Here is a 25061-nt window from a genome sequence, read left to right on the forward strand (position 1 = left end):
GTAGTTCGTTGGTAACACAAACAAAATATTTGGGTACCTACCTATTCCATAATAAATGGTTTACAAGGCGGGTTCTCACATCAGAGAATTGACGTGTCGAAGTTCGTATCGTGCCGTCCCTCTCACTCTCGTTTTAAATAATATAAGTCAGCGGGTCGACAAGACACGAAGTTCGAAATTTGCACTTCTTAGTATGTACCCTTATTACTAGGCCTGTTTCAAGGGGTTAGCCGCCAAAAGGGCCAAATAAGCGCGAACTCCTGCTTTTGTACATACAGGTTAAATAAAATATCATTAGTTATTTCTGAAAATTTTCGTGTTGGAGGAGAGCAAGGGTTGGAGGAGGGACTATCTATTGTGTAACAAAGATCTTAATGGACGCGGGTAGCGTTTGCGCGAGGGAGCTTTATTTTATAAATGACTAGCGTTGACCGCGGCTTCACACGCATAGATCTAGTTACATTGAAATTCCGGGATTTTACTTCATTGCCGAGGGAATTCCCAAAAGTTACAACATGGTTTTTATTGTTGTTGCATCATAAACAACAGTGCCAAATTTAATGACTATATCCCAAGTGGATGAGATTTCGAGTTTTTATCCCGATCTTGTCCAGCTATCTACATGCTTAATTTCATCCAAATCCGACCAGCTGTTTTAACGCGTAGTCGTAACAAACACGTAGGTACACGTACTGTCTCTGTACTGTGTATGTACATACTCACATAACTTTCAAAATTAGGTACTTATAATATTATATTACCTACTTATAATTATAAACCACGAACAAAAGATATAAACAGCAACATTCACGGCGAACTTTATAAAATGAAGTTTTTATTATTCAATGCACCTAGAATCAGAAAAATATCTTTGCGGATTTCGTTTTCATAAATTACAATCTTCATTAAATTAATTAATTACCTTGATTGATTTCCAATTACTTGTAACTGTTATTTGGGTACTCTGAAGTTTTATCGCGTATAACCACAAACATATTTTATGACGTCATTCAGTTAGGTACATACTTAATTATGGTTAAAGGTATCCTGGTTCAAGAGATAACCCAGGTGGATATACCAGAGTCTTATGCCGAAATCTTGTTAAAATACTTATGTAGCGGTATTCTGGCCAAATCAACAGCGATTTCTCCAAAACTGTTCGATGAAATTAATTACAATGACGTAACTGTTTTCTTTGTGAACCTGTTCAAAGTAAATACCAACATCAGTGCATTCACGTCATTCAGTTAAGCTGTTCCTGAGATTAGCGCGAACAAACGCACGACCAACAAGCAAACCGACTTACATATTATTATGTATTTATGACAAACAGTCAATAAGTAATTCTAAAAATTGTTGTTGCGGATTCGATTGCGCTATTAAACAAGTGACAGTTTTTCTAAAATATTTTTAACGTTCAGACATAGTCTATCAATTACTGTTAGTATAGATCTAGAAAGACAAGTACTTAATAGGATATAACTATTACTTGTCTTTCAGTCAGTAATAGAAAATCACACCAACCATATTTTGTGTAAAATCGGAAAGAAAAGTTCTCAGATTTCATGAAGAGCCCAAACCCTTAACTCTAAAAATCCCACTGAATTCTACAAACTCAATGGGTCTTACTCGAGAAAGTATGACTTGGGTGTTTCACAGCTATAAGAGTAAGTACTTTACCTAAGTAGCTAAGTTACTAATATTTATGTTGTGTCATGTCATGAACTGTGTTGTACTTCTATACAAGAGTCAAGTCATACTTTTTGCCTACGACATAGAGTTTGTAGAGTTAGGCCTTAGTTAAAGGCTCTTGCTCTATATGATAAGACAAAACGTGCTTGGGAGACTTTTCAGGGTTCTATAATCTGAATGGCTAAAACAGAACCTGTCTGTCGGAAGTCTGTCCACGGCAAAGCTTCGGGACTATTATTATAAGAAAGCTTTAAGTTAGCATGGGTGTATATAAAGGTAATCAATAATCATATAGACAAATTTTCATGGTACCTAGATATAATAACGATATCAAAAGGGAAACTATCATAGCAACGTAGGCTACATGTAGGCTAATTGAAATTAGTGAAATATTTTGTAGAATCAGCACAGTACATATAAACAAACAAAGTTTACCTTTGTATTACCTAGAATTGCATTGTCCCTCTGTACTCTAGGGTACATTATTTAATTTACATTACTTACCTACTACACGGAAACTGCAGATTAAAGTAGTTGGATTGGTAGGTATACTTGAAAACAACTTTTACTTCAAGTTAACTTTTTGAGTCCATTAATTTAAACTGAAAGTTCCTTTATTAAATTTACTGCTGAAAGCACTCTGACGTACTTCGTAACGAGGCAAAGCAGAAGCTTCCAAAAGAGTATTTTATTTGCCAGAGACAGTTATATAAATTCTATTGCGATTACGTCAACTTGAGCACTTTTACGTACCTGGGCCAATCAACTTTTTTACCCACACTAATCTGTCCGCGACATTTTTCAAACAATTGCCGATTTTTGTAAGTAAACATGTTTTCTCTGTAATTTAATAGATGGTGTGCATGAATACACACCATCCTACGTAAGTTCAACCTATTAAACCGCGTAATATCTTGTTGGAAGTACGATTTTTTGGTAACGCAGGAGACGCCCAAAGTGTCGGTAAAATAGTTGATTGGCCCACCTTTGTAAGATTGAAACGAATTCAAAAGCGAACTTGTGCTTTAATCAGACCACCTGCATTAATATCTGCCACAGCGGAGCTTGCAAAAATATCTCGCTCGTCCTACCTGCTCTTAAATAGGTGACTATACCTACTGAAAAAACTACCGTAAGTAGGCTTAGGAGTACCAAACTGAGCGTGCCAAAAGCAAATATACCTACTATTTAATACGCTGCTAATCGTTACAAATAACTAAGTACGTACAATTACAGTGACAGGCATTTTCTAAGTAAGTAGTCGCGGCCTGAACCTCTTTGTCTAACTCTACTCATTTCTCAAAATCATTACAGATCTCAAAAGGCTTTTTCCATTCTGGAAGAACTTGGACGTAGCAAACGGAAATGGCGCTTTGCCAAGTCTAATCGCGTATCAGCTCTCGGGTGCGTCCTTCCCATTGCCAAGGACGAATCAAGGACACAAACGACATAATGACTGAGTATAGGTAGTTAGGTAAGCAAGTTTATCAATATGTTTCTACGCAACGCAATACAGAGTGGATTGCGTAAGAAACATGGGCTAGTAAAAACAATAGGATACTGATAAAAACAAAGTCAAAAGCCTTAGGAAAGAAAAGTATACCATTCCGATATATTTAAATCGGTTTTCGTAAGGTTGGTAAGGTACCTTACCAACTTGCTTATTTTTAGTTGTACCCACTTTTCCACCTTTAAAAAAGTCTTTCAAAACCGCAATAACCATACCTATAGTATACTCGTAGATCCTTTGTTATTTATTTAATGCGGGCACTCTATAGCAAAAAAGATGTACGTTTTCCCCTGATGTTTTTCTGTTCAACAGACTGCTATTTTCTAAATGCAAGGAAGCAAATAGATAGCGTTCCTTCGTCTGTCCTACAACAGTTTATGGCTTAGTAGATCTGACCTGTCCTTTCAGAACGAGAATGCATTGGTAGGATAGGTTATATGCAATACAATACAATACAAAGACTCTTTATTGTACACCAGACATAGTAAGCGATACAGAAAACAGATGCACAGAAAAAAATATTACAAGGTGAGCAATAGGCGGCCTTATCGCTTAAGAGCGATCTCTTCCAGGCAACCTTTTTACAGAAAGAAGTAAGGACTAGTTTACAACAGGTGGTGCATCAATATGATATGAAATATGAAATATGATATGAAGTATATAATTTACGTAGCATATAGCTGTTAATATGTGTTTTTTATGAACAATAAATATTTTTTCTTTCTTTCTTTCTTTCAATAAACCTAGTTTTATATATGTATTATATATGCTGTAGGTCCCTTGTGGAAATCCTTAACTTACATCGAGGTTGATTCGGTTTTCGTGCAGGAAGACAGACAGCATGTTCCGCGAGTAATTATAAAGTGCGGATGGTGGTGTGCGTCAGCTGCGACTGCGACACCGCGTTGACATACTTATATGTTTGCTTATCGCCTGTCACGGCGTGTCACCCACAAACGTGCTTTATTTGTTGTCGTTTTACGTCACTTTTACTTACTTACCTTTGCCATTTAGAAGTTTGGTGCAATTCCAAGCACTTATCTCGATGACCAACTGACTGATAGATTTAAATTTTTGCGAGGGCATAGGTTTATGTAATGCATTCTACACACTTAGTAGGTAGCTCTTGAAATGCGTAGTTCATCCTTCCAGGAACAAGTTTTGGAATTTTATCGCAATGAAGTAAGTCTGTAATAAGAACAGTGTCCCTACATTTGCAGGTAGAGATATGGACATTGTCCATGATGATAATAGTCATTATGAAAATAAAAACTCTACCTTTTACCTTTTTATGGTGGGCATCCCAAGCATTTAACTTTACTCGCTACATTCTTCCCGGTGGTAATGTTTTCCTGCTTAGGAAGATTATAAAGGGCTATTCGTCGATATAATCGTATCTTGCCGTCCCGTTGACGCTAATATTATTTATTACGGGAACGAGAGAGACAGTACGATACGAACTTCGATTTTCGAATTTCGTAGCAGCCCCTCTGGTCACAAAACTGTATCCATACCATACCTAATGCATATAAGATATGTATAATATATTTAAATAACACTAAATAAGTATGTACTTACTTAGCGATAAGACCGCCTATTGTCTGACTGATTTTTTTGTAATGTCGCTGTACTGCTTTTGGTGATCAATAAAGAATTAGATAAGATTAGTATTGTATTGTATTGTACTTAGTTATATTACAAATATAAATAGTTTATTTCCAAAGATACCTATCAAAAACACAGTTATATAGGCTTACCCCCACACTAGGCATGGCCTGTCCCGAGGGGTACATAATACGGTTTACAAGAAACAAACGTAAGCGGCTATTGGCAACCATGTTTAGGGAACAGAAAGAATAAAGGAACCAAATATTAGGTACATATAACAATATAGTTTGTCTCCTTTGTTTCAGAAAAGTGGGACTTTGTGGTTGCAGCTGCAGAGACAAGTGGTGGTGCGGTGCGTAATCATTAGGACTTAGGTACTTTGTTCCTATTGAGACGCCGAAATCAAAGCAACCCATCTAGACCAACAACAAAGAACTGTAAGAGCGAGAAGCGCGAGTAGACGGCGCCGTGGGACATGCGCAGCCGCAGCCCGCCGCAGCGGCCGCGCGCCTCACCCGCCGACCGATAACCGGCGCACGCGCGCAGGCCTGTGCCAAGTTTCCATTTCAACGCAGCTCTCACCTCACTTCACTAGCTAGTGTACGCACGCGCAAGACGTCGCATCGCGAGCCCTCGCGGAGAGACGCCGAGTTATGCAGCGGACACTGGCCAAACACACACGATAATATTTTGAAAAAATAAATAGCTTGACGTTTGTGTGACATAATATGACGCATCAAGACGTGTCGATGTAAACAAAATTGTGTGAACGTTTCGGTATTTATTACTTTTAAAGTTAAGTGCTAACTGTGAGTGGAGTTCGATTAGTGGAAAATGTCGTCTCGTTCCAAGGAAAAAGTAGCAGCTGCGTTCAGGAAGCTGTTTCGGTCCCCGGAGAAGATAGACAATGACGGCGCCGGACCGAGCGGCTCGCCGGCGCGCCGCGGGCTGCTGCGCCGACACAGGTAGGTACACCACACCACATATTTCATATATTTATTTACCTATTTAAATGAAAATTAATAAACTCAAACTAGGTCCTACACATTATGATATTTAGAGACACTTTGTGTAAAAAAATCAGGAAAAAGTACCACGCTCTACCATGCCCCTCCGCGCCCATTGTTACTGCTCTGTAATCTGTTGTTATAGTTACTTACCTATCCTATTTTACGGAAGGTACCTCGATTATGCACCTGGAAAAAGCCTGGATTATTTAATTAATGAATCAACACTTTATCGATATAAATTCATAAATTTCCTAATACCTACTTATCAGAATAAGACACATTGTTTACACCGCGTGTTACTTAAATTTCGCAAGGAATTACACGTACCGAGGTATGATTTATTTAAATATAAACAATCCATATCACGACTTTGAACTTGTTTACTAAACTGTGTGCATTGTATGAGAATCAATCGAGTGAATCGCCGTAATATCAACAACATGCACAACGGTTAATGTCATCATTCCAAAACCTGGAGTTTATACAACTTATAAAATATCCCAGTTGATTTAGTTTCTTTAATTTCATTCAGTTCTCCGCGATTTCTAGAAAAAGCAACTGATTATTTTATAATACATACCTACGTAACGAGATACGTTTCTATAACCAACGTGTTGGTTTTTTTTATTTCCGTTAACTTTAAGGGAACATTCAACAATTCAAATGAAGTTAATTTCTTCAAGACACTACTGGCCTAAAGATAATCAAGAATTAAGATAATTATGCGCGGTAAAACAGTGTAAAAGGTATTTTTAATTCATACATATTTAGAAAACAAAACAGGTCAACAAGTCCGTTTTTTATCTCGTGTCCAATTAATGTCACTCATCAAATTTGTGTGGTTTACAATTTGACTTTTAACAATGACTGTGAACTCATAATAAGTATGCATGAAAAACAATCCATTTTGCCAAAAAGTTAATTACTTACCAGGTTTTTATTAATTTTCAACATCTGTGAAATTGAAACTGGACAAAATACACTATAATTATCAGTGTAGGGCGTAGTTAACTACATTTTGAAATCTGATTACAGATTACGATTAGGTACATGTAGGTAGTTAACCACAAGTAGTTAAGGTTACATGTAACCTAACTACATTAATCAGGTTACGAAAGTTGTAACTACCAACTACTTTAATTTTAATAAGGATATTTATTTTGTTTTGCGATCACCACTGAAAGCTTGTAAAAAAACAATAAATTTAAAAAATCAAAATTCGACTGTGTTAAAAAATACGCAAAAGAAAAAAACAAGACGTGGACGTAGTGGTCTAGAACTCTATTAAATAGCTAACTTAAACTTCAACAGTCGGGACCCATTAAGTACCTACTAAGAATTTTTGAGTTGGTCACGATTTGACGCCAAAAATCCGCCATTTTGATTTTTTAAGAATTTCGAGCGAGACGAATCTAATGACCTATCATATATCAAAATCGGTTTAAAGAATATTTATTACATGACATACAGACATACATACATACAGGTCAAACACATAACCCGCCTTCTTCGCAGTCGGGTATAAAGTGGAGTAAAAAGTGACACGGTTAGTTTTAATACAAATTGAGGAACTTGGCTTACCTAGGTAGATCTGTTATCTGTGGTCTTTTCATTTAATAATTTTCTCTATAATCTTTTTGTACTAGGCTAAGTATGTAGTTATAAAATTTAATCAAGTAATCGTGATTGCAACTACAATTTGTAGTAAGTAACCGAAAATTTTAACTAAGCTTTACGGTCACTTTTTGTAATCTGTTGTTGAGATTACTAACTACAAAATGTAACCGCAATCAGTAATCTGTAGTTAGGTTACATATTGCCCAATAAAAATAAATAAACCTATATTTCCGATACCGCGGCTTGATAACACCGCAATCTTCTCACCTCCCCAATACCGCGAATAGAATAGAAAGCGTACAGTGTCATACGGGAGTACATACACAACCATTACTAAAATGATCATAACTATATCATTTGGTTCATTATTTTCGTCAGTTGGCAAATCCACGTTTGGCAAAAAAACGTTTAATAAAATGCATCATTTGGTAAACACTTTATTAAGAATAAATTAGAGCTGCCTGTAGCTCAGGTTAACTTTGTTAAGAAATAGGTTAGGTTAGATTAGAACTGAGACCCTAAGAAAAACTAACTTCTGCCAGTAAAGTTGGTTAGGTTAGTATAGAGAACTACGACCCCAATAAATAACGAACTGCTGGTAGGACAGTAGGTTAGGTTAGGTTAGAACTGCGATACATAGAAAAACTAACTAGTTACTATCAGTAGGAACCTTTAGTAATTTAGGTTAGGTTAGAACTGCGACCTTAAGGAATGTGAAACAAAAAGGAGCCACGACAACCAAATCCTACCAATTTAAACATGTTGTGTAAATAAATAGATTGTTAAATAATCATTTATAAATTGATGTTTTGTAAAATAACTAGATTGAAAAATGAGTTGTTTGGTTAATGGACATTTTTAAATGAATCATCTACTATCATATGATGTGTTTCTAAAGTGACAAGTTTTTTAAAAGTAAGTAGGTATATTTATCAAATGATCATTTGTGATTTGAGCAGTTTGTGATATGAAGTGGTTGGGAAACGAAGAGTTTGCGAAACGTTGTTTGTGAAATGATGAAATGAATTAAAAAAACACTTAGAGCACCAATACCAGTCAAAAAATATGTTCCATTTCCATATAATCGTTTACATTTAGCTCTCCATTGACTTCGAGGGATTGCGTCATTCACAAGCGGATAATTTGAGCTTATTTGTGGGTATTTATAACGCAAAAAAGAAATAGTAAAAAGTTTTGATTACGAGCAATTTTTTGTAGCAATTAACGGAGAATACCTTCCAGACTGCCGAAATGAAACTACCACGCTTATCCCATTCGCCTGTAGCAGACCTCTAATCTTAATCTTAGTTAGAGATTGAGCCTAGTCACTTTCGCATTTATATGGCACAGATTTTAAGAGACTCACTGCTGTAACTCAATGACCCCTCAAATGTCTTAGTTAAATGAATAATTCGCGATATCTGGGCAATAACTGCATTATAAATAAACCGACTACGTTGAATGTGGGGCAGAGGCAGAAATATTACAATACGAGAAGTACCTGCATATAAAGCGTTATAACTGAATTTTAATCGTAAGTACCTAACTGTAGCAGCAGTGATCAATGTTCTCAATATACAAATTAGTAATTTAAATAAATACTGTGCACTGCAATTAGGAATCAAATATATATATGTGCCTGTGGACGGAAGATGGAAAGTTTCCAAGATTAAACTAAGTTTTAATGCAGCTATTAGTTGTAATTTAGATGCATGAGATGATTTGTTTGAAGTGTCCATTCAACTCCATTATCGTTTATTTTGCATTTGAAACGGAAGGTTAAGTAATTGTTAAACTCGTCCTAAATAGCTTGATATTCAGATCAAGGCGATAAGTCAAACACGCAGTCAATCTGAATACTAATTGGTTAAGGCCATTTGAAAATGTGCACGTAACTGCGTATGTTTTTTACACACTTAATGGTACATAAAAAAATATTGCCGCCCTCAAACCTTCGGCACTTCGATCGTGATAATAAAATATGATGACACAAGGTTATTTTATTTATTACAATGTTCTGCCCCGGTTCCAAAGCTATCATGAAATATTTAATGCCAACACTATAAGCTGTCTGTCATAAGACCGTATAAAGAAGTAGAAGAAAAGCCATTTATAGATAGGTGCATGCATCATTAAACAGCAATTCGTAGCTCGTAGCTGATTGACGCGCTCAAGTGCAAATTAAAACATGACTTATCTTCTACTAGATATGTTAAGTAAGTCAAATTTCGCTATTGCTTCAATCTTACCTTAGATATTGCCCTCCTGAGGGAAGTACTTCAGGAAATTTTAAGTGATGTTTGTATTTAGCAACTTAAACTTGTCGGTACAAATTAAAGATTCTAAAGCACTGATTAAAATACGTTTTTTTTTTGACTCAGATAGCCAATAATAATAGCACGTCATCTAAACAAATTAAAGGAAGACAAGACCCTCGTCGTGGTCAAGGTAGAGGTGGTCGAAATGTAATAAAGAAATAAATTAATTAGTACACGTACCCATAAGCGACGAAAGACTTTATTTATTTTAATATCTATGATTATTTTAGATAAAATTTATTGTGAAAGCGATAGCATAGAATTAAAAATGCTTTCCCGTACGCTAATGTGGGAAGGAACTAAGGAACTCGCTTGTGGTTTCGAGATTCTCATTTCATTATGCAGCGGCGCGAATACAACAAAGACATTGTTTACGGACAGAACTGTTGTAAGCAGTGACTATATCTACATTGTCGCATCACAATGCTGAATGCAACGACTCAACGTGGAACGTATCATCGTAAAAGTTACTGAACAGTTTGGGTTGCAGTGGAATTTGGTAAAGCGTCAAAAATACTCTATTACTTTTACTTAAAGATACCAATTATTATTGGAATGCCGATTACAGTACAATTAAGTATTGTTCAATTTAAATAAAATTACATGATTGCACTGAACTAAATTTTATTAAACGTTTGCAGCAATCAGAATGCAAAATGTAGCGCCGTATCAGCGTTCCTACTTCCTAGTTCCTATAAAAGTGCTATTTATCGATCTTTTGTTCAATTACAACACATCAACGCAGTCATTAATAATAATGGGAGTAGAAAGGACGGCGGATACTAGCAATCTCCACTACCGAGATGACCTCTATACTCTTTACTACAACGTTATTACCACTAGGCACGCATGGGCGGAATTGGACGAATAGATTAGATAAGATAAAAGCAAAATGTTAATGTCAAAACAGACATTTTGAGTCATTTTGGAGGCTATCTGAATATTAGCAGATGTATAAATAAGTTTTTATTAAAAAAAAACATTTTGAATACAAGCTTTTTTGCTGACTGTATTTTTTGTTGACTTTACTTGCATTGTCTTGTCACCCAAAATACATTTGCATACCTACCAAATTTAAAGTCGATGCCATTATTTAACCGTTAAAGAGTTACAATAATATCCTGCGGAGACGATTCTGGCCGGGCTACCAGGACATAACTACTAGACTAAATTATTGTCTTGTCACGCAATTTACATAAGTATGCCAAATTTCAAGTCAATCCGACTACTGGAAGTTGGTCGAATTTAACTTGCAAGATTTGACTACAGACAGACAGACGGACAGACAGACAGACAGACAACCGGGACAGATGAAACTAAATAAAAGCTTGTAAAAATAGCACTTAGATTTTTGCAACCGAATCCTTAAATCGAAAAATGGTATTTGCAAACTTATCTATTGTTGAACTACAATTTACCCATACTCTTATTTTCTTTGCTTACTGTCAGTCGTGGACGTGGTCGGACAAATATATTATCGTATCGTGAACCGTATTTACTTCCCTTGTTGTTTTGTTTACAATGCGCTGCGATTAGAGTCAACAACCCAGTGATTAGATTACAAAACGATAACATTGCATAGAGTTTGGAGCACTCTAGGTGCATGCAATATGCATATTAACTTCCATTAAGTAGGTACATGTACATTCTTTCTATTAAGTATATGTATACTTCAGGTACAGTCACGATCGTTAATTTGGGACCCACTTAAGATCGAATATCTCACACATTTAGAATGAAACCGACACAATTCAAAATGTTCTCATTTTATCAGTCAAGTTTTGTTTTATACAAAGTTTATTTAACCCCCGACGCAAAAAGAGGGGTGTTAAAAGTTTGACCGCTATGTGTGTCTGTTTTTGGAAATGTGAATATTTCTAATTGTGTCAGGTTCATTCTAAAGGTTTGCGTGTTATTTTGTATGAGAATTCTAAGGACTTTATCACGAAATAGGTCCCAAATTCACGATCGTGACCGTACATGACATGTCCCTCTACATTAAAAAACAAGATAAATAGTTATCAATGTATTGATATTTAAATTGTTGTCAATACAAATCAAACGTTACGTCGCTTTACATCGTTCGCTTATAAAAAGTAGCACAAACTTATTTTTTTAATTAAATCGTCTTCGTTCCGCTCAGCCAATAACTGCACCGCAAAGGTAGAGACATAAAAATAACGTGCCCTAAAATAAAGAACAGCTAAACAAGCATGCAAAATAAATGTCTTAGCTCGTAGAGTTAGCTTCTTGTGCACATGCGCGTAGAATACATAATGAAATCATCGCTATGCAAAATGAAGCCGGTGATTGAACGTTATCGATGTAGACGGCAGTCGAGACGGTACGTGACGCGGGTTCGTTTCGCCTCGGGCTGTAATAGGTCCCTTGAGGCTTGACGGCGTGCGTGGCTGTGCAGGCAGGTACTACGACGCACGTACTACGCCATCATGTCATGTCATGTCATATGTACCACTTTCACTAACGCACGCAGATTTTCATCAATAAAGACAGCCAGCATTGCACGATTGGGGCTAAGGTCTTAGAGAGCGATATTATTATGGTATTATAAATGAACTTACAGTAAATTAAGTAAAATGAACACATTCATTACGAAAAGGATGACTTGGTTTTAATTTTAATGGAAACTTTGAGGCAAACGTTCAAAGTGCTCTGCCGGTACCAATAGGTATTGTTGATCATTTTAATTATGAGGTACATCCCATAATACTGTTGCAAAAAAAATAACGAGGCAATTTAGGACCTTTTGCATAATAAAATAGGTACAAGTAGATGTAAGTGTATACCTAGTGCCATCCACGAAGAGGCGTGATTTTGTCAAAATACGGTATTTGACTATTTTGTATATGTTTTATAAATTAAAACTACACAATGCCTGTTATCGAATAGAAAAATAATTTTTAAGTTACCTTTTCAAATAACAAAGTTATAAAGGTTTGAAATTCAAGATTAGACAGAGAAAGACATACTGGCATGTGACGTCACACGCCAGTAGGTACTGCCATACTTGCTGCATAGAGAAAAGCGTTTGAGAAAAAGACAGGTAAGTATATAGATTTTTCAAAAAATCACTATAAATCTAATTTTCAACCGATTTAAATTTTCTCTTCGCTCAACACTATATGTATATCTATATTTGCATAATAATATAAAGATATGTCAAATACCGTATTAGCCATTAATGACATTGTAATAAGAACCACGGCACGCGTCATCGTGAATGACTCTACCTATAGGTAGGTACTTACCAGTGGCGAGGGGTGAGAATTTTGAGCAGGCAACCCGAAGCAAAAAAAAAATACCTACCTTAAAGCGGCGAATGAAGAAAAGGCCAGTGAGAGAAGCGTGAGTTTTGCGTGCGTTAGATATGTCTTCGGATGCAATACCTCGCAGTTAATATACACCACCCAAGAAAACGACAGTGTCTATTTACCGCTTCATTAAATTCCTGTTTCGGTCAACTTTGCAGTTGTGGGAATCGGGTTCTATGGACGCTTCGCCACTGCTACTTACATAAAATAGTAACTACTAGCTATTTTGTATAGAAATTCACTAATTCTAATTTGCTCGTACAGCCGGCCTAGAGAAACAATGTATAAGTACCTAAGGTTGATTATCACATTGGTTCATAACTGAAAAGAACCTTTGATGTTTTAAACCGTACCCCATTTAGGTAGGTACAAGATGGTATTTTTATGTAATTGTTAAATGTAAATGTTAATTGGGCCCTTGCAGCACTCGTTCGTGTGATTAATATTTGACTTATAATATAATCAACAATTCAAACAGCATAAAGAGAGTGAAAGTGAAAACAAACCACATGATTTAAGTTCCTACCTAGTCAACAAATTTTAATTCTTCAACCTCGAAAGTGTATTGTTTGTTTTAAGGTACGCAATATACTCGCCGTTTAACCAATAAAATTTACCAGCAAGTTCAATTTAGTCTTAACGGAGGTGGCTTTCAGTTTTAGCTGGCACTTTATGCGCTTAATTAAATTCGTAGCTCACATTGACGAGGGTTTAATCTGGCCGAGGTGAGTGAACCGATCGCGCCTTGGGTGTCGTCCAACAAACAACAATTACCTACTGCGATTAGCTAAGGCCAAGGTTGTTTAGCTTCAGTATTCACTCTCGTGACTTCCGCCTTCCGGTGTTGCATTTGATAACTACATCACATATGCATCTTAACTGTATATAAATAAGCATTCATTATTACTTCCAGAAACGTATACAAGCCGTGCGAACAAAGAAAACGCGTCAGCTCGGGTCATTTATTTCAGTCTTGATACCATTGTTAAACTGAGAAGATGTCTAATGTCCCAACCATAACTGAAATTAATACTATTAAAAGAGCCGTAAAAGGCTCGAAACATCTATAAATGAAATAAAAACTTTTACCTCGTTACTTCGCAACCACACGTGCAAGACAGCTACATTTGTGCAGCACATGTGTATTCTTTCATTCAGAAACAGCCCTTCACTACTTCCAAACTCAACAAATGTCAAATTGCAAAAATAAGTAGCTTTAGTAAGTCAATCACAAGTCAATAATAAACGTAATACAAGTTTGTACATACTTACCTGTCTACGCAATATCCGGTAAAAAATTTATTTATTTCGTAAAGGAATAGGCAGCTGGGTGGTGTATGTCGCAGAGAAATGGCCTAAGTAGAAATTTGAATAAATCTCTAAGGGATATATATATATATACCCTGTCCTGTCCTGTCCTGAACTTTTAGCTGATTTCATCATTTCACTAAGATTCAGGCATTTGATGAAATGACTGATTTTTTCCAGACAAATGATAAAATGGATTTACCATTTTCAAATCCCTTAAGAGATTTGATTGTTTATTTAATCAATCTGTTTTGGCCATTTTCCTGCGACATATAGATCCGTATATTTAAATTGTATCCTGGCGATGGCGTTTGTGACCTCAGCCATATTGGTATTGGAGGCTTGCGCACCGGCTGCATTCCTTTGGAACGAGTCATGAAAGTTATTAGCTTACCGGCGGTACTCCCACGGTATCGAAGCCGTTATAGGTAGCACTGCAAGTGTCCGCATTTGCCACATTTTAAAAACCTTTCCGTACTTTTATACTTAGATATAAAATAAATATATAACAAAAAATTTAACCGACTTTAAAAAAACATGATAATAATTTTCTGGCAGTCTGAAGTCGGTGCCTCAGCACGAGCCAGCAGGAGTGATTGAAGCCCAATTGCGTAGGTGCAGGCAGAGGTAGATGAGTAGGTATAGGCCTAATCCTGCTGGTTCGTGCTGAGGCACCGACTTCGGACTGCTAGAAAATTATTTTCATGATTTTTTGTTGTCGGTAAAATTTTTTGCTATAATTTTTTTTCACGCTTTTTAGTGTCAACTGCTCGTCACCTATTACGAAAGATTGCTTTTTCCGGTGCAGAGAAGTTCATTATCGAGGAGTCCTGGTGCTTCACCACCCGTTCCATTTCACCACATCTATTACGATGTGCATAAATTGCTTTGCAACTGTGTTAAAGTAATGAGGGCTATCGTTTTTTGTCTCACTAGATAGCGCACTGTTGCGTGAGGTTTTTAAGTATGGCTTGCAGTCTGTTATTACGGGCGTGAAAACAAAGTTTAGATTAAAATCATATTTAAAACACCTTAAAACCGTACCATAAAAATATCGAGCCACGAGGACTATGTCGTTTTGTTCGGAAAAAAGGGAGGACAAACGTTTCCGAAAGACAAAACTGTCTCAAAACAGACATTCATTGCCCCGAAACGCATATTTGCCATAATTAATTTCAGATATTGCAAAATATTCACAAAATTATTCTAATTATAAATAAACCCGCGTAGCTCACCCAAAAACTATGAGATTTGACATTTCGGAGACCTCACGCTACACTAGCGCCTCTAGTGGCGAATTCATACGCGATAGCCCTCATTGAAATTCAACCCGTGAAGTACTTGTTATTGAGTAGTAGCTCTGTTAGTCAAGTGTGGTCTTCATCATCAGTTCCACTTCACCAAATTATGATTTTCAAGAGCAAATGGTAATGGTCTGCCCCATTGGACAGACCTCAGACAGAAGCTAGGTATTTATTTAAAAAAATTAAAGTGATTAAATATAAATAAACTTTTATGTTCATTTCGCTATTATTTTATCATAGGTATACTATAAACATACAAATAATTATTCACTGCTGATTGAAGTATCTTAAAGTGCATTCACATCACTCTAGGGCCATAGACAAGTCGGTATCAATGTCAGTTACCACGTTTGATTACCAGATTGCTTAATTCCGTTATAGGTTGGTCATTCATTATTTTGTATCACTTTATTTATACCCCAGGGGACCCGTGTTTATACCCGTGCGGACTACGTAAACCAAAAACTCGATAATAGGTACATACCTACCTGCTTTGGTAGATACCTACTGCTGAATACAATGTATATCTCAAGTTACACACAGACCGCAAAAGTATATAAATCAGGGTTTCTCAACGTGGGGTCCACGGACCCCTAAGGGGTCCGTAGCATGTGTATCAGGAGTCCGCAGTAAGTCTGTCCATAGAGGAGAGTGTGTATACGGACGGGTCTATAAACATAATGTATTAGTAAATTTCCAAGAATTTTTTTGACAGGGGTCCGTGGAAATGTTTAAATTGTGAAAGTGGTCCGTGACTGCAAAAAGTTTAAGAAACTCTGATATAAATAATAATATGTTTTATCTAAAGCGTAGTCCACATGCCGAAAGAATTTGGTACAATGACCCTTCTCGCACGCACTAAACTTTGGCCTAATTCACTCTGTGTCATCGAGACGAAATGATTGCAATTGTGAAATTCTATAGAACTAAGCTCCTTTATACTGGCCAAAAATATCTACTTATATGCCGATAAACATTTTGAAAATTAGTACGTACATTACCTAATTGATATGGCTCTACCTTACTACTACTACCTGGGTGTATTTAACTAAAGCCAAAGCAAGTAACATAAACAAAGATAAAAAAAATCGTGACTAATCTAATCTCTTTAAAAGCTCCCTAATCTGAATTCTTTATGTGTCCGAGCAATAAAGTACCTCTGAAACTGTGAAGGCACATGAATCAGAACGCCCGTTTTGCAATCGCGATTCGGCGTACGGTTCCGAACTCCTAATGTAGTGTTAAGTACTCGTAATGTTGCAACTGTAGCGTCCTGTCAATGACCCAGTCTGCAGTTTGAGATACGTGCACTGATATGTCTTGTTATACAACCGTTCGGCACTTATAATATTTTTAAGAATGCACGCGGAATTATCACTCGTTAGAAAAGCAAATAGAAATTCCACGCTTACCTTCAGACGGACTTGGCTTGGCTTGGTAGGAAGAAATAAATGCGAAAGTGTTGTGTTTGTATGTTTGTCCGTCTTTCACGTCGAAACGGAGCGACGGATCGACGTGATTTTTGGCATAGGGGGCCAGAGAGTGACATAGGCTACTTGTTATCCCGGAAATTGCACAGTTCCCGACGAGGGAACAGCGCGCGATAATCGAATTCCACGCGGACGAAGCCGCGGGCAAAAGCTAGTATGATTATAATTTCGTATCAAATGTTTATACTTAACCTTAATTGTTTGCTTAGAGGAAAACCCTTGTGATCGGGTTGGAAAATCATTTCCCCAAAATCGTTATTTATTTCCTCGTAGCAAATTTTCCATTCGCGTTCTTTCCCAACTGTTTTTTTTTCTCAATGTGTTTTTTTACTGAAGCTTATTTTCACAGTAGCGTTTTTTCCCAATCAGAATCGACACAGAAACATAGGTGTTGAGGCTATGTCAAGTTTGCTTGCATCGGGCCTAAGGGCCATAAATACACAAAAGTAGGTACTGTACTGTACTGTGTCTGTGTCGATTCTGATTGGGAAAAAACGCTACGGGGAAAATAAGTTTCAGTAAAAAGCATACTTATTTAGGAAAAAACGCTAATGGAAATTTTGCTACTAGGAAATAACGCTTTTGGGGAAATGATCTCATCAACCCCCACGTACAAGACAGCTACGTAGTAGCGGAATATCAATTTAAAAGGTTTGTAGTTTGTACTTAGTTCATTAAGCTCATATTTTTGACGCGAGTGCAAGTTAAGGAGGGCGCAGATACCTTACCTACTGTTGTAACGGGCGTGCAAGCCAAGCGCGCTTTTTAGGGTTCCGTAGCCAAAATGGCAAAAACGGAACCCTTATAGTTTCGTCATGTCTGTCTGTCCGTCTGTCCGTCCACGGCTTTGCTCAGGGACTATCAATATCAGGGACTAACTGTAATTTTGCACGAATATATATGTTAACTATGCCGACAAAATGGTACAATAAAAAATTCAAATAAATTTTAGTACACCTCCCATAGACTGATTTTTTTTCTCATCCAATCTTGTAGTGTGGAGTATCGTTGGATTGGTCTTTTAAAACTATTAGGCGGTTGCTAAAACGATTTTTCGATTCAGTGATTATTTGTTTGCATAACCTAAACCTAAACTTGTAATATTCCGTACAAAATATATGAAATCCTTAGAAAAATATTACTTAATTTTTCCGTAATGGCTACGGAACCCTATTTCGGGCGTGTGCGACACGCTCTTGGCCGGTTTTTTATGAGAAAGTTTTATCAGCGACGCAACCAGACATTTGTGCAAAGTTTATGACACGTTACTTCAAGCGTGACAAACTTTGCTTTGCACACTACTTCAACCGATTCTCCACTACAAACTAATAGGAGATTTTGTATCTACCTTGCAGAGACGGCGTCAGTCCAGCGGAAGCGGCGAGTCTTCCGGCCAGCCCGGCGACCACCACGCTGAAGAAGAAGGGCGCCACTGCCAACGACGTGCGCGAGCGTGCTGCCGCCGTGCGCACGCGCAGACTCATGAAGGAACTCAAAGAGATCCAGAGGTCACAGGAAAGCCGCACCGATCCATTGTTTACGGTTAGTAGCTTTTAAAACTTGATTATGTAATATGAATTGAATACGTGCTGTTTTTATTTGAATTCTTGACTTTGTTGTTGGTATCCATTAAGTATTAAGTAGGTATGCTGCGCAATGCGCAAGAAACTTATCTAAATCTTGTGACTCCCCAAGAATGGCAATTCTTTATGGTTTTAACTATCACGCTATAAGTAATTTAAATTATTCAATCGTAGGTGAAGAGATCGACATGCCGCAGAGAGTTTAATTAATGGTGGATATAAGTAGGGCCACGAGAGTTGAATTCAATGATTACACACACAGCTACATGAAGAACTGATGGCATAAAGGAGAGTGAATGTCAAAATTCCGCTGTCATTACATGACATGTTGTGTGCGTGACCTCAACTGGCACTACCTATACTATATAGCAGTGGTTCCTAACCTTTTTAATATTGTTACCCATATTACGACCTTCTGGGAAAACTGAATCCCCCCCCCTTTAAAATTTAATAAATAGATTAGTACAACGCAAGCAAATAAAAATATCTTTATTAATCACAAAAATACTTTGAACTTTTAAAACCAGTCTTATAATGTTTTTTTTAACAATGGAATAAGTAAAAGTAACAGCTAGAAAGAGATGCCACGTGCTGTAGGTACTGAGCTGCGATCTATCATTTTTAATCTTAATTATTAGGTTCTTTAATACCCCCAGAGAATACTCATAGCTGATTTACCCCCGCTAGGGTAATTACCCCTAGGTTCGGAACCACTGCTCTATAGTAGGTACCTACTCGTACCTACTGCCTTTACTGATTCAAGTAAGGTGTCCACAGGTAGAGCTAGTGAACGACAACTTGTTCGAGTGGCACGTGCGGCTACATCAAATAGACCCGGAGAGCGAGCTGGCCGCAGACCTAAGGGAACTCCACATCCCCAACATTTTGTTACATCTAGTGTTCCCGGAGAACTTCCCGTTCGCGCCGCCCTTCATGCGGGTCATTGAACCTCGGATAGAAAAAGGATTCGTTATGGAAGGTGAGAAAAAGACATTACCTCGTCTTTAGGGTGGGAAAATAGTCTTTTCACTTCTCATGCTCGTAAAGTTGGTATTTATGCTGGATCTAGGCGACATAAAACTACTTTTCGGCGAAATAAAGTAAAATCTTCGTGTAAGACCAAGGCAATCAGGTGTAACCAGCCACAAACAAAGAAGTCTCTACATGTTTTTTTTTGTTAAAAAATAATTTGTATAAAACTAAAAATCAATCAAAATAGATCAATAAAACTGAAAAATTATAATTATATAGTAATACATGAACAATAAAAGGTACATAGTAAGTGAACAATTGTTTCCACTGTTGATATTTCATTTCCTCGCCATCGAAGTGAAAAGCAGAGCGTAAAACTCGGGCATTAAACCCATTTTCCCCTCGACGTGTCTATCCACCCTCGCCGTACCGGCTTGGTCGGCTATATGAACGACTCGGATAAAATGGCTCGTTTTATGCTTTTGTTGTACAATCTACTATTTAATGCAATTAACATAACTAAGAAAGGCAGGGGACATTTGTTAGCTTTTATGCAATTGTATTAGGTAATTTATAATACTGCTGATGGTGATGGCTTGCGTGGAATCTCATGGAACCGCTATATATGTACCTAGTAACGTACGTATTAGCAACGCAATATTAGGTTTGGAATGAGACAAGTGCTTAAGTTGCACAAGCACAACACACGGCTCATTCCTTATTAGTCACGGAACGCATGTTTAACTTGCTACTAGACAAGGGAAATGCATAAACTAGGTACCAACAAATTTATTTTATCAGATGTTTTGACAAAAACAATTGACTTTGTGCACAAAGTAGATAATATAAACTTTGTGTGAACTTTTAAGGCTATGGAGCTTCAATTCAATAATGGATTAGTTCTGCTCGTCTGCGTGTGTGTGTGTGTGTGTGTGTGTGCGCGAGCGATCCTCCCAGACCCATCCAGTTGATCCAGTAAATTTGGAGTCACATAGCAGTGCTGTTGTTTCAGGGGGTGCGATATGCATGGAGCTGCTGACGCCGCGCGGCTGGGCGTCTGCTTACACCGTCGAAGCAGTGGTGATGCAGTTCGCAGCGTCGGTGGTGAAGGGACAGGGGCGTGTTGCACGCGCGCCGCTGCGGGCCTCCCGCGAGTTCTCGCGCCGCCGCGCCGAGGAGGCATTCCGTTCGCTTGTCAAAACACACGACAAGTACGGCTGGGTCACACCCGCGCTGTCTGACGGTTGAGGTTTATAAGGTACGACCATTTAAACCTTTTACGTTATACCACTTTACTATCGTCGCTGCGAGCGCTCGCACTTTTGCAACAAAATCCTTCGCTTCCAAGAACTATCGAATATCTTCCAATTTATCTATTTCTCGTAATCCGACTTAGGTACATGCACAGGATAAGTAATAGTACAAGTACTTACATGGTGAGGTCGGCGGAATGCATGTGGTATACGTATACCTACTAAGCTTAAGTAGTAACACGAGTTTCGGGTGTAAGTATAGGCGCAATATAAATTGAACAACTACACTTCGGTTCGGAGTTGTGCAGTCGAACGGTCGAAGTCACACCTATAGGTACATATCTCATGCTCTCTGACAGTGGCACCTAAAATATGCGATTGTGTACAGTTAGGTAGGTACCTAATACCTTATTGTGGTGGTAACATTGACCCAGATCATATCAAAATAGCCGAGCACTTGCGTAGTACGTTATACCTGATAGCATTCATTTATCAATTTAGACTCGTCATCAACTGCAATTGGTTCAGGTACCTGTTAGGCACGTACGTAACTGATAGCATATTATTCGAACGAAGAGTACTTACTAGTAGGTACTTAACTAATATTAGATAATTTATGTTATTGTCTTCTTGGATTGGTTTCGAACACATAGGTACCTACAGAAAGACAGGGTGTTGTTAGAAAGAAACATTTGGCCATGCATTGGGTATGCATGTTAGTTACATTCAATATGCTGTGGCAAAATTTGTAGCTTTGGCTATATATAGATGTGTTTATTTCGATTTAGCACATTTGTGGTAGACTAACTTGACTTAAAGTACCTATTTCGGAAACCAATGTTTTTTTTTTATATTTAGGGGCTGTTTCACCATCCATTGATTAGTGTTAACTGACGGTTAAATGTGATGCCGTCTCCGTCTATTCGAACAAAACAAATAGAGACGGCATCACATTTAACCGTCAGTTAACACTAATCAATGGATGGTGAAACAGCCCCTTAAGCTCAATATTTTAACTCTAATATTTAAATTTAAGTATCAACGGTGTTTGCTCCTGTTTGCACTGTAGTTTAGCTGTAGTAGGTATCTATTATAATGTATGAAATAGCGAGGCTTCCCCAATACCACAAGCATTGTTTGCCTGCCGGGCGGCTTTGTCCCCTACATCATAAATGTAGTTACTACCTGTAGGTACCTATTCTATGTATTAATCGGCTGTACATAAACGCACTCATATTGTTTTAACTACAATTTTTTATCCCCGACGCAAAAAGAGGGGTGTTATAAGATTGACCGCTATGTGTGTTTCTGTGTGTGTCTGCTGTGGCACCGTAGCTCTTAAACGGGAGGACCGATTTGAATGCGATTTTTTTTATTTGAAATCAGGTTTTTTTTCCAGAAGGACAACGCTGCTTGCAGCCGACAACGGACATCCGGATTAGATCTCTATTAGTTAATTCATCAGAAATTATTTTTAAAGTATCGTAATTAAATTAATTAGTGCATTTCTGTAAAGCTGTGTTGTTAGATGGCTGTATTCCCTAGCTAAGTTCCTCTGCGGCCAGGGCAAATACAATGGTTGATCAGTGTTTTTCGTGCTTCGATTAACATAATTAAGTATTAATCTTATAGTTATAAACACACCTAGGTATTGGGTACATGGCAATTTATTTTTGCCAAAAACAGGAAAGTGTAAATCAGGCCAACTTAATTAATTTGGAAATTATTTAACTATATTAAAAATTGGAGGTAATGTTTACTATCCTCCAAGATAGGTTTTCCCAAATTTACGTACCTACATATTCTTACTCTTCGACGTTAATTTACTTAGAAAGTATTTTGTAAATTGATAATAATAACGTTTTCATGTGCCAAACTAACCATATCTGTGGTATTTATTACGCCTGCCTAATCCAAGAGAATTGATATATGTCTACCTTCAATAGGAGGAAATTGTCTTTAATAAAAATTCAACACTTCTTAATTTAGATCTTTTAGATTGGAAAAGTAGTACCTAACCAAATCAAATTATAACTGTTATCTTTTTTGGTCAACCAAATAAAACAGTATAACGTTTTAATGGAAATGTTTCCGTCCGAATGTCATTTAATTCGATATTGTAGATAAATTAGTATACTATGACATTTTTAACCCATTCCACAATAAAAACTCACTTGCCATGTGGGCTCTTTAGTCATTGGATACTAAAATATTTTCCATGAATGATTATTCGATAGATTAATTATTATTGCCCTGTATTTTATCTGCAGTGCTTTTTTTGGGCACAACGTGACTGGTTGCCTTTCCCGTGAATCACGTACCTACTTAGGTAATGTTCATGATTGCAGTTTTATGGGTGGTTTAATACGTTCATGAGCCAAACGTGATCAAATTGACATAATAAGTTTATATAAGTTTCTAATTCTATTTCATAAAACGCAAGCTACGAGTATTCAACACAATGAAAACACGCTTTTGTTTCTATGGATAGGTACAGGCATCCTGATGATATTGTGTTGTAATAAATAAGTAGATTGTAAACCTTTGGAATTATGATGATTATTTATTTTAAATGAAGTAATAGATAGGAAGAATAATGAGGGCTTTAACAGGCGAAATATCGCTAGATGGCCAAAACGAGCTAATAACTATACCTAGTGCCATCCACGAAGACGCGTGATTTTGTCAAAATTAGACATTAATGACATTGTATTACGAACCACGGCACGCGTCATTGTGAATGACTATGAGATGAGTAACGTCAAAAAAATCTTACGATACTAACGCCATCTAGCGATATTTCGCCTGTCGAGTAGCCCTCATTCGTGATTGTCCAAGTCAGCTGGGCTACTACGAAACTAGAAACTCGAAGTTCGTGTCGTGCGGTCCCTTTGACACATAATACGAGAGCGAGAGAGACGCTACGATACGAATTTCGAGTTTCGTAGTAGCCCAGCAGATTACATATAATGAGGGCTATCGCGTATGAATTCGCCGCTAGAGGCGCTAGTGCAGCGCGAGGTCTTCGTAATGTCAAATCTCATAGTTTTTGGGTGAGCTACGCGGGTTTATTTATAATTAGAATAATTTTGTGAATATTTTGCATTACCTGAAATGAATTATGGAAATTATGCGTTACGGGGCAATCAATGTCTGTGTTTTGAGACAGTTTTGTCATTCGGAAACCTTTGTCCTCCCTTTTTTCTGAACAAAATGGGACTACGCAACACTGTGGTTACTCGATATTTTTATGGTACGGTTTTAAGGTGTATTAAATATGATTTTAATCTAAACATTCTTTCACGCCCGTAATAACAGACTTTGAAAGCCACACTTAGAAACCTCACGCAACAGTGGCGCCATCTAGAAAGACAAAAAATGATAGCCCTCATTCAGATGATTGCAAAGTTGTCGTTGCGTAGTCCCATTTTGTTCGGAAAAAAAGAGAGGACAAAAGTTTCCGAAAGACAAAAACTGTCTCAAAACACACATTCATTGCCCCGTAACGCATAATTGCCATAATTAATTTCAGGTAATGCAAAATATTCACAAAATTATTCTAATTATAAATAAACTCGCGTAGCGTAGCTCACCCAAAAACTATGAGATTTGCCATTTCGGACACCTCACGCTACACTGGCGCCTCTAGCGGCGAATTCATACGCGATAGCCCTCATTAATGAATGATGATGCTTAAAGGATTTAAAAATACTGGTAGGGTTGCCAATTCTATTGTATACTAGCCGTTACCCGCGACTTCGTCCGCGTAGAATTCGGTTTTCACTATCCCGCAGTAACTATGCAATTTTCTGGGATAAAAACTATCCTATGTCCTTCCCCGGGACGCAAACTATATGTATACCGAATTTCATCTCAATCGGTTTAGCAGCGTCAGCGGCCGGCGAGTGCCAGAATAAAATTCTACTATTAAGATAACTTACTTTACATATTTTGATAGATGTTTAAAGATCTTTTAAAGATTCATTAAATTTTACGTAAAAATAAAAAAATAGTAATGGGGCATTTTTTTTATTATTTTGCCCAGTAGGGTATAGACATTATGT

General features: G+C 37.3%; 1 protein-coding gene across 1 annotated transcript in view; it reads left to right on the forward strand.

Annotated features, from left to right (window-relative positions):
• LOC141426740 (ubiquitin-conjugating enzyme E2Q-like protein 1) overlaps positions 1-24411 on the forward strand; it is a 37690-nt gene extending 13279 nt beyond the window's left edge. Inside the window, exons 2-6 of the mRNA XM_074085881.1 lie at positions 5116-5775; positions 18545-18731; positions 19550-19751; positions 20757-21002; positions 22397-24411. Of these exons, the coding sequence (XP_073941982.1) occupies positions 5645-5775; positions 18545-18731; positions 19550-19751; positions 20757-20992 (756 nt within the window). The 5' untranslated portion in view covers positions 5116-5644 and the 3' untranslated portion in view covers positions 20993-21002; positions 22397-24411. The remainder of the gene's footprint in view (positions 1-5115; positions 5776-18544; positions 18732-19549; positions 19752-20756; positions 21003-22396) is intronic.
• Positions 24412-25061: the final 650 nt, after the last annotated feature.

Source organism: Choristoneura fumiferana, chromosome 3 (assembly GCF_025370935.1).
Source record: "Choristoneura fumiferana chromosome 3, NRCan_CFum_1, whole genome shotgun sequence".
Classification (NCBI taxonomy): Eukaryota; Metazoa; Arthropoda; class Insecta; order Lepidoptera; family Tortricidae; genus Choristoneura; species Choristoneura fumiferana.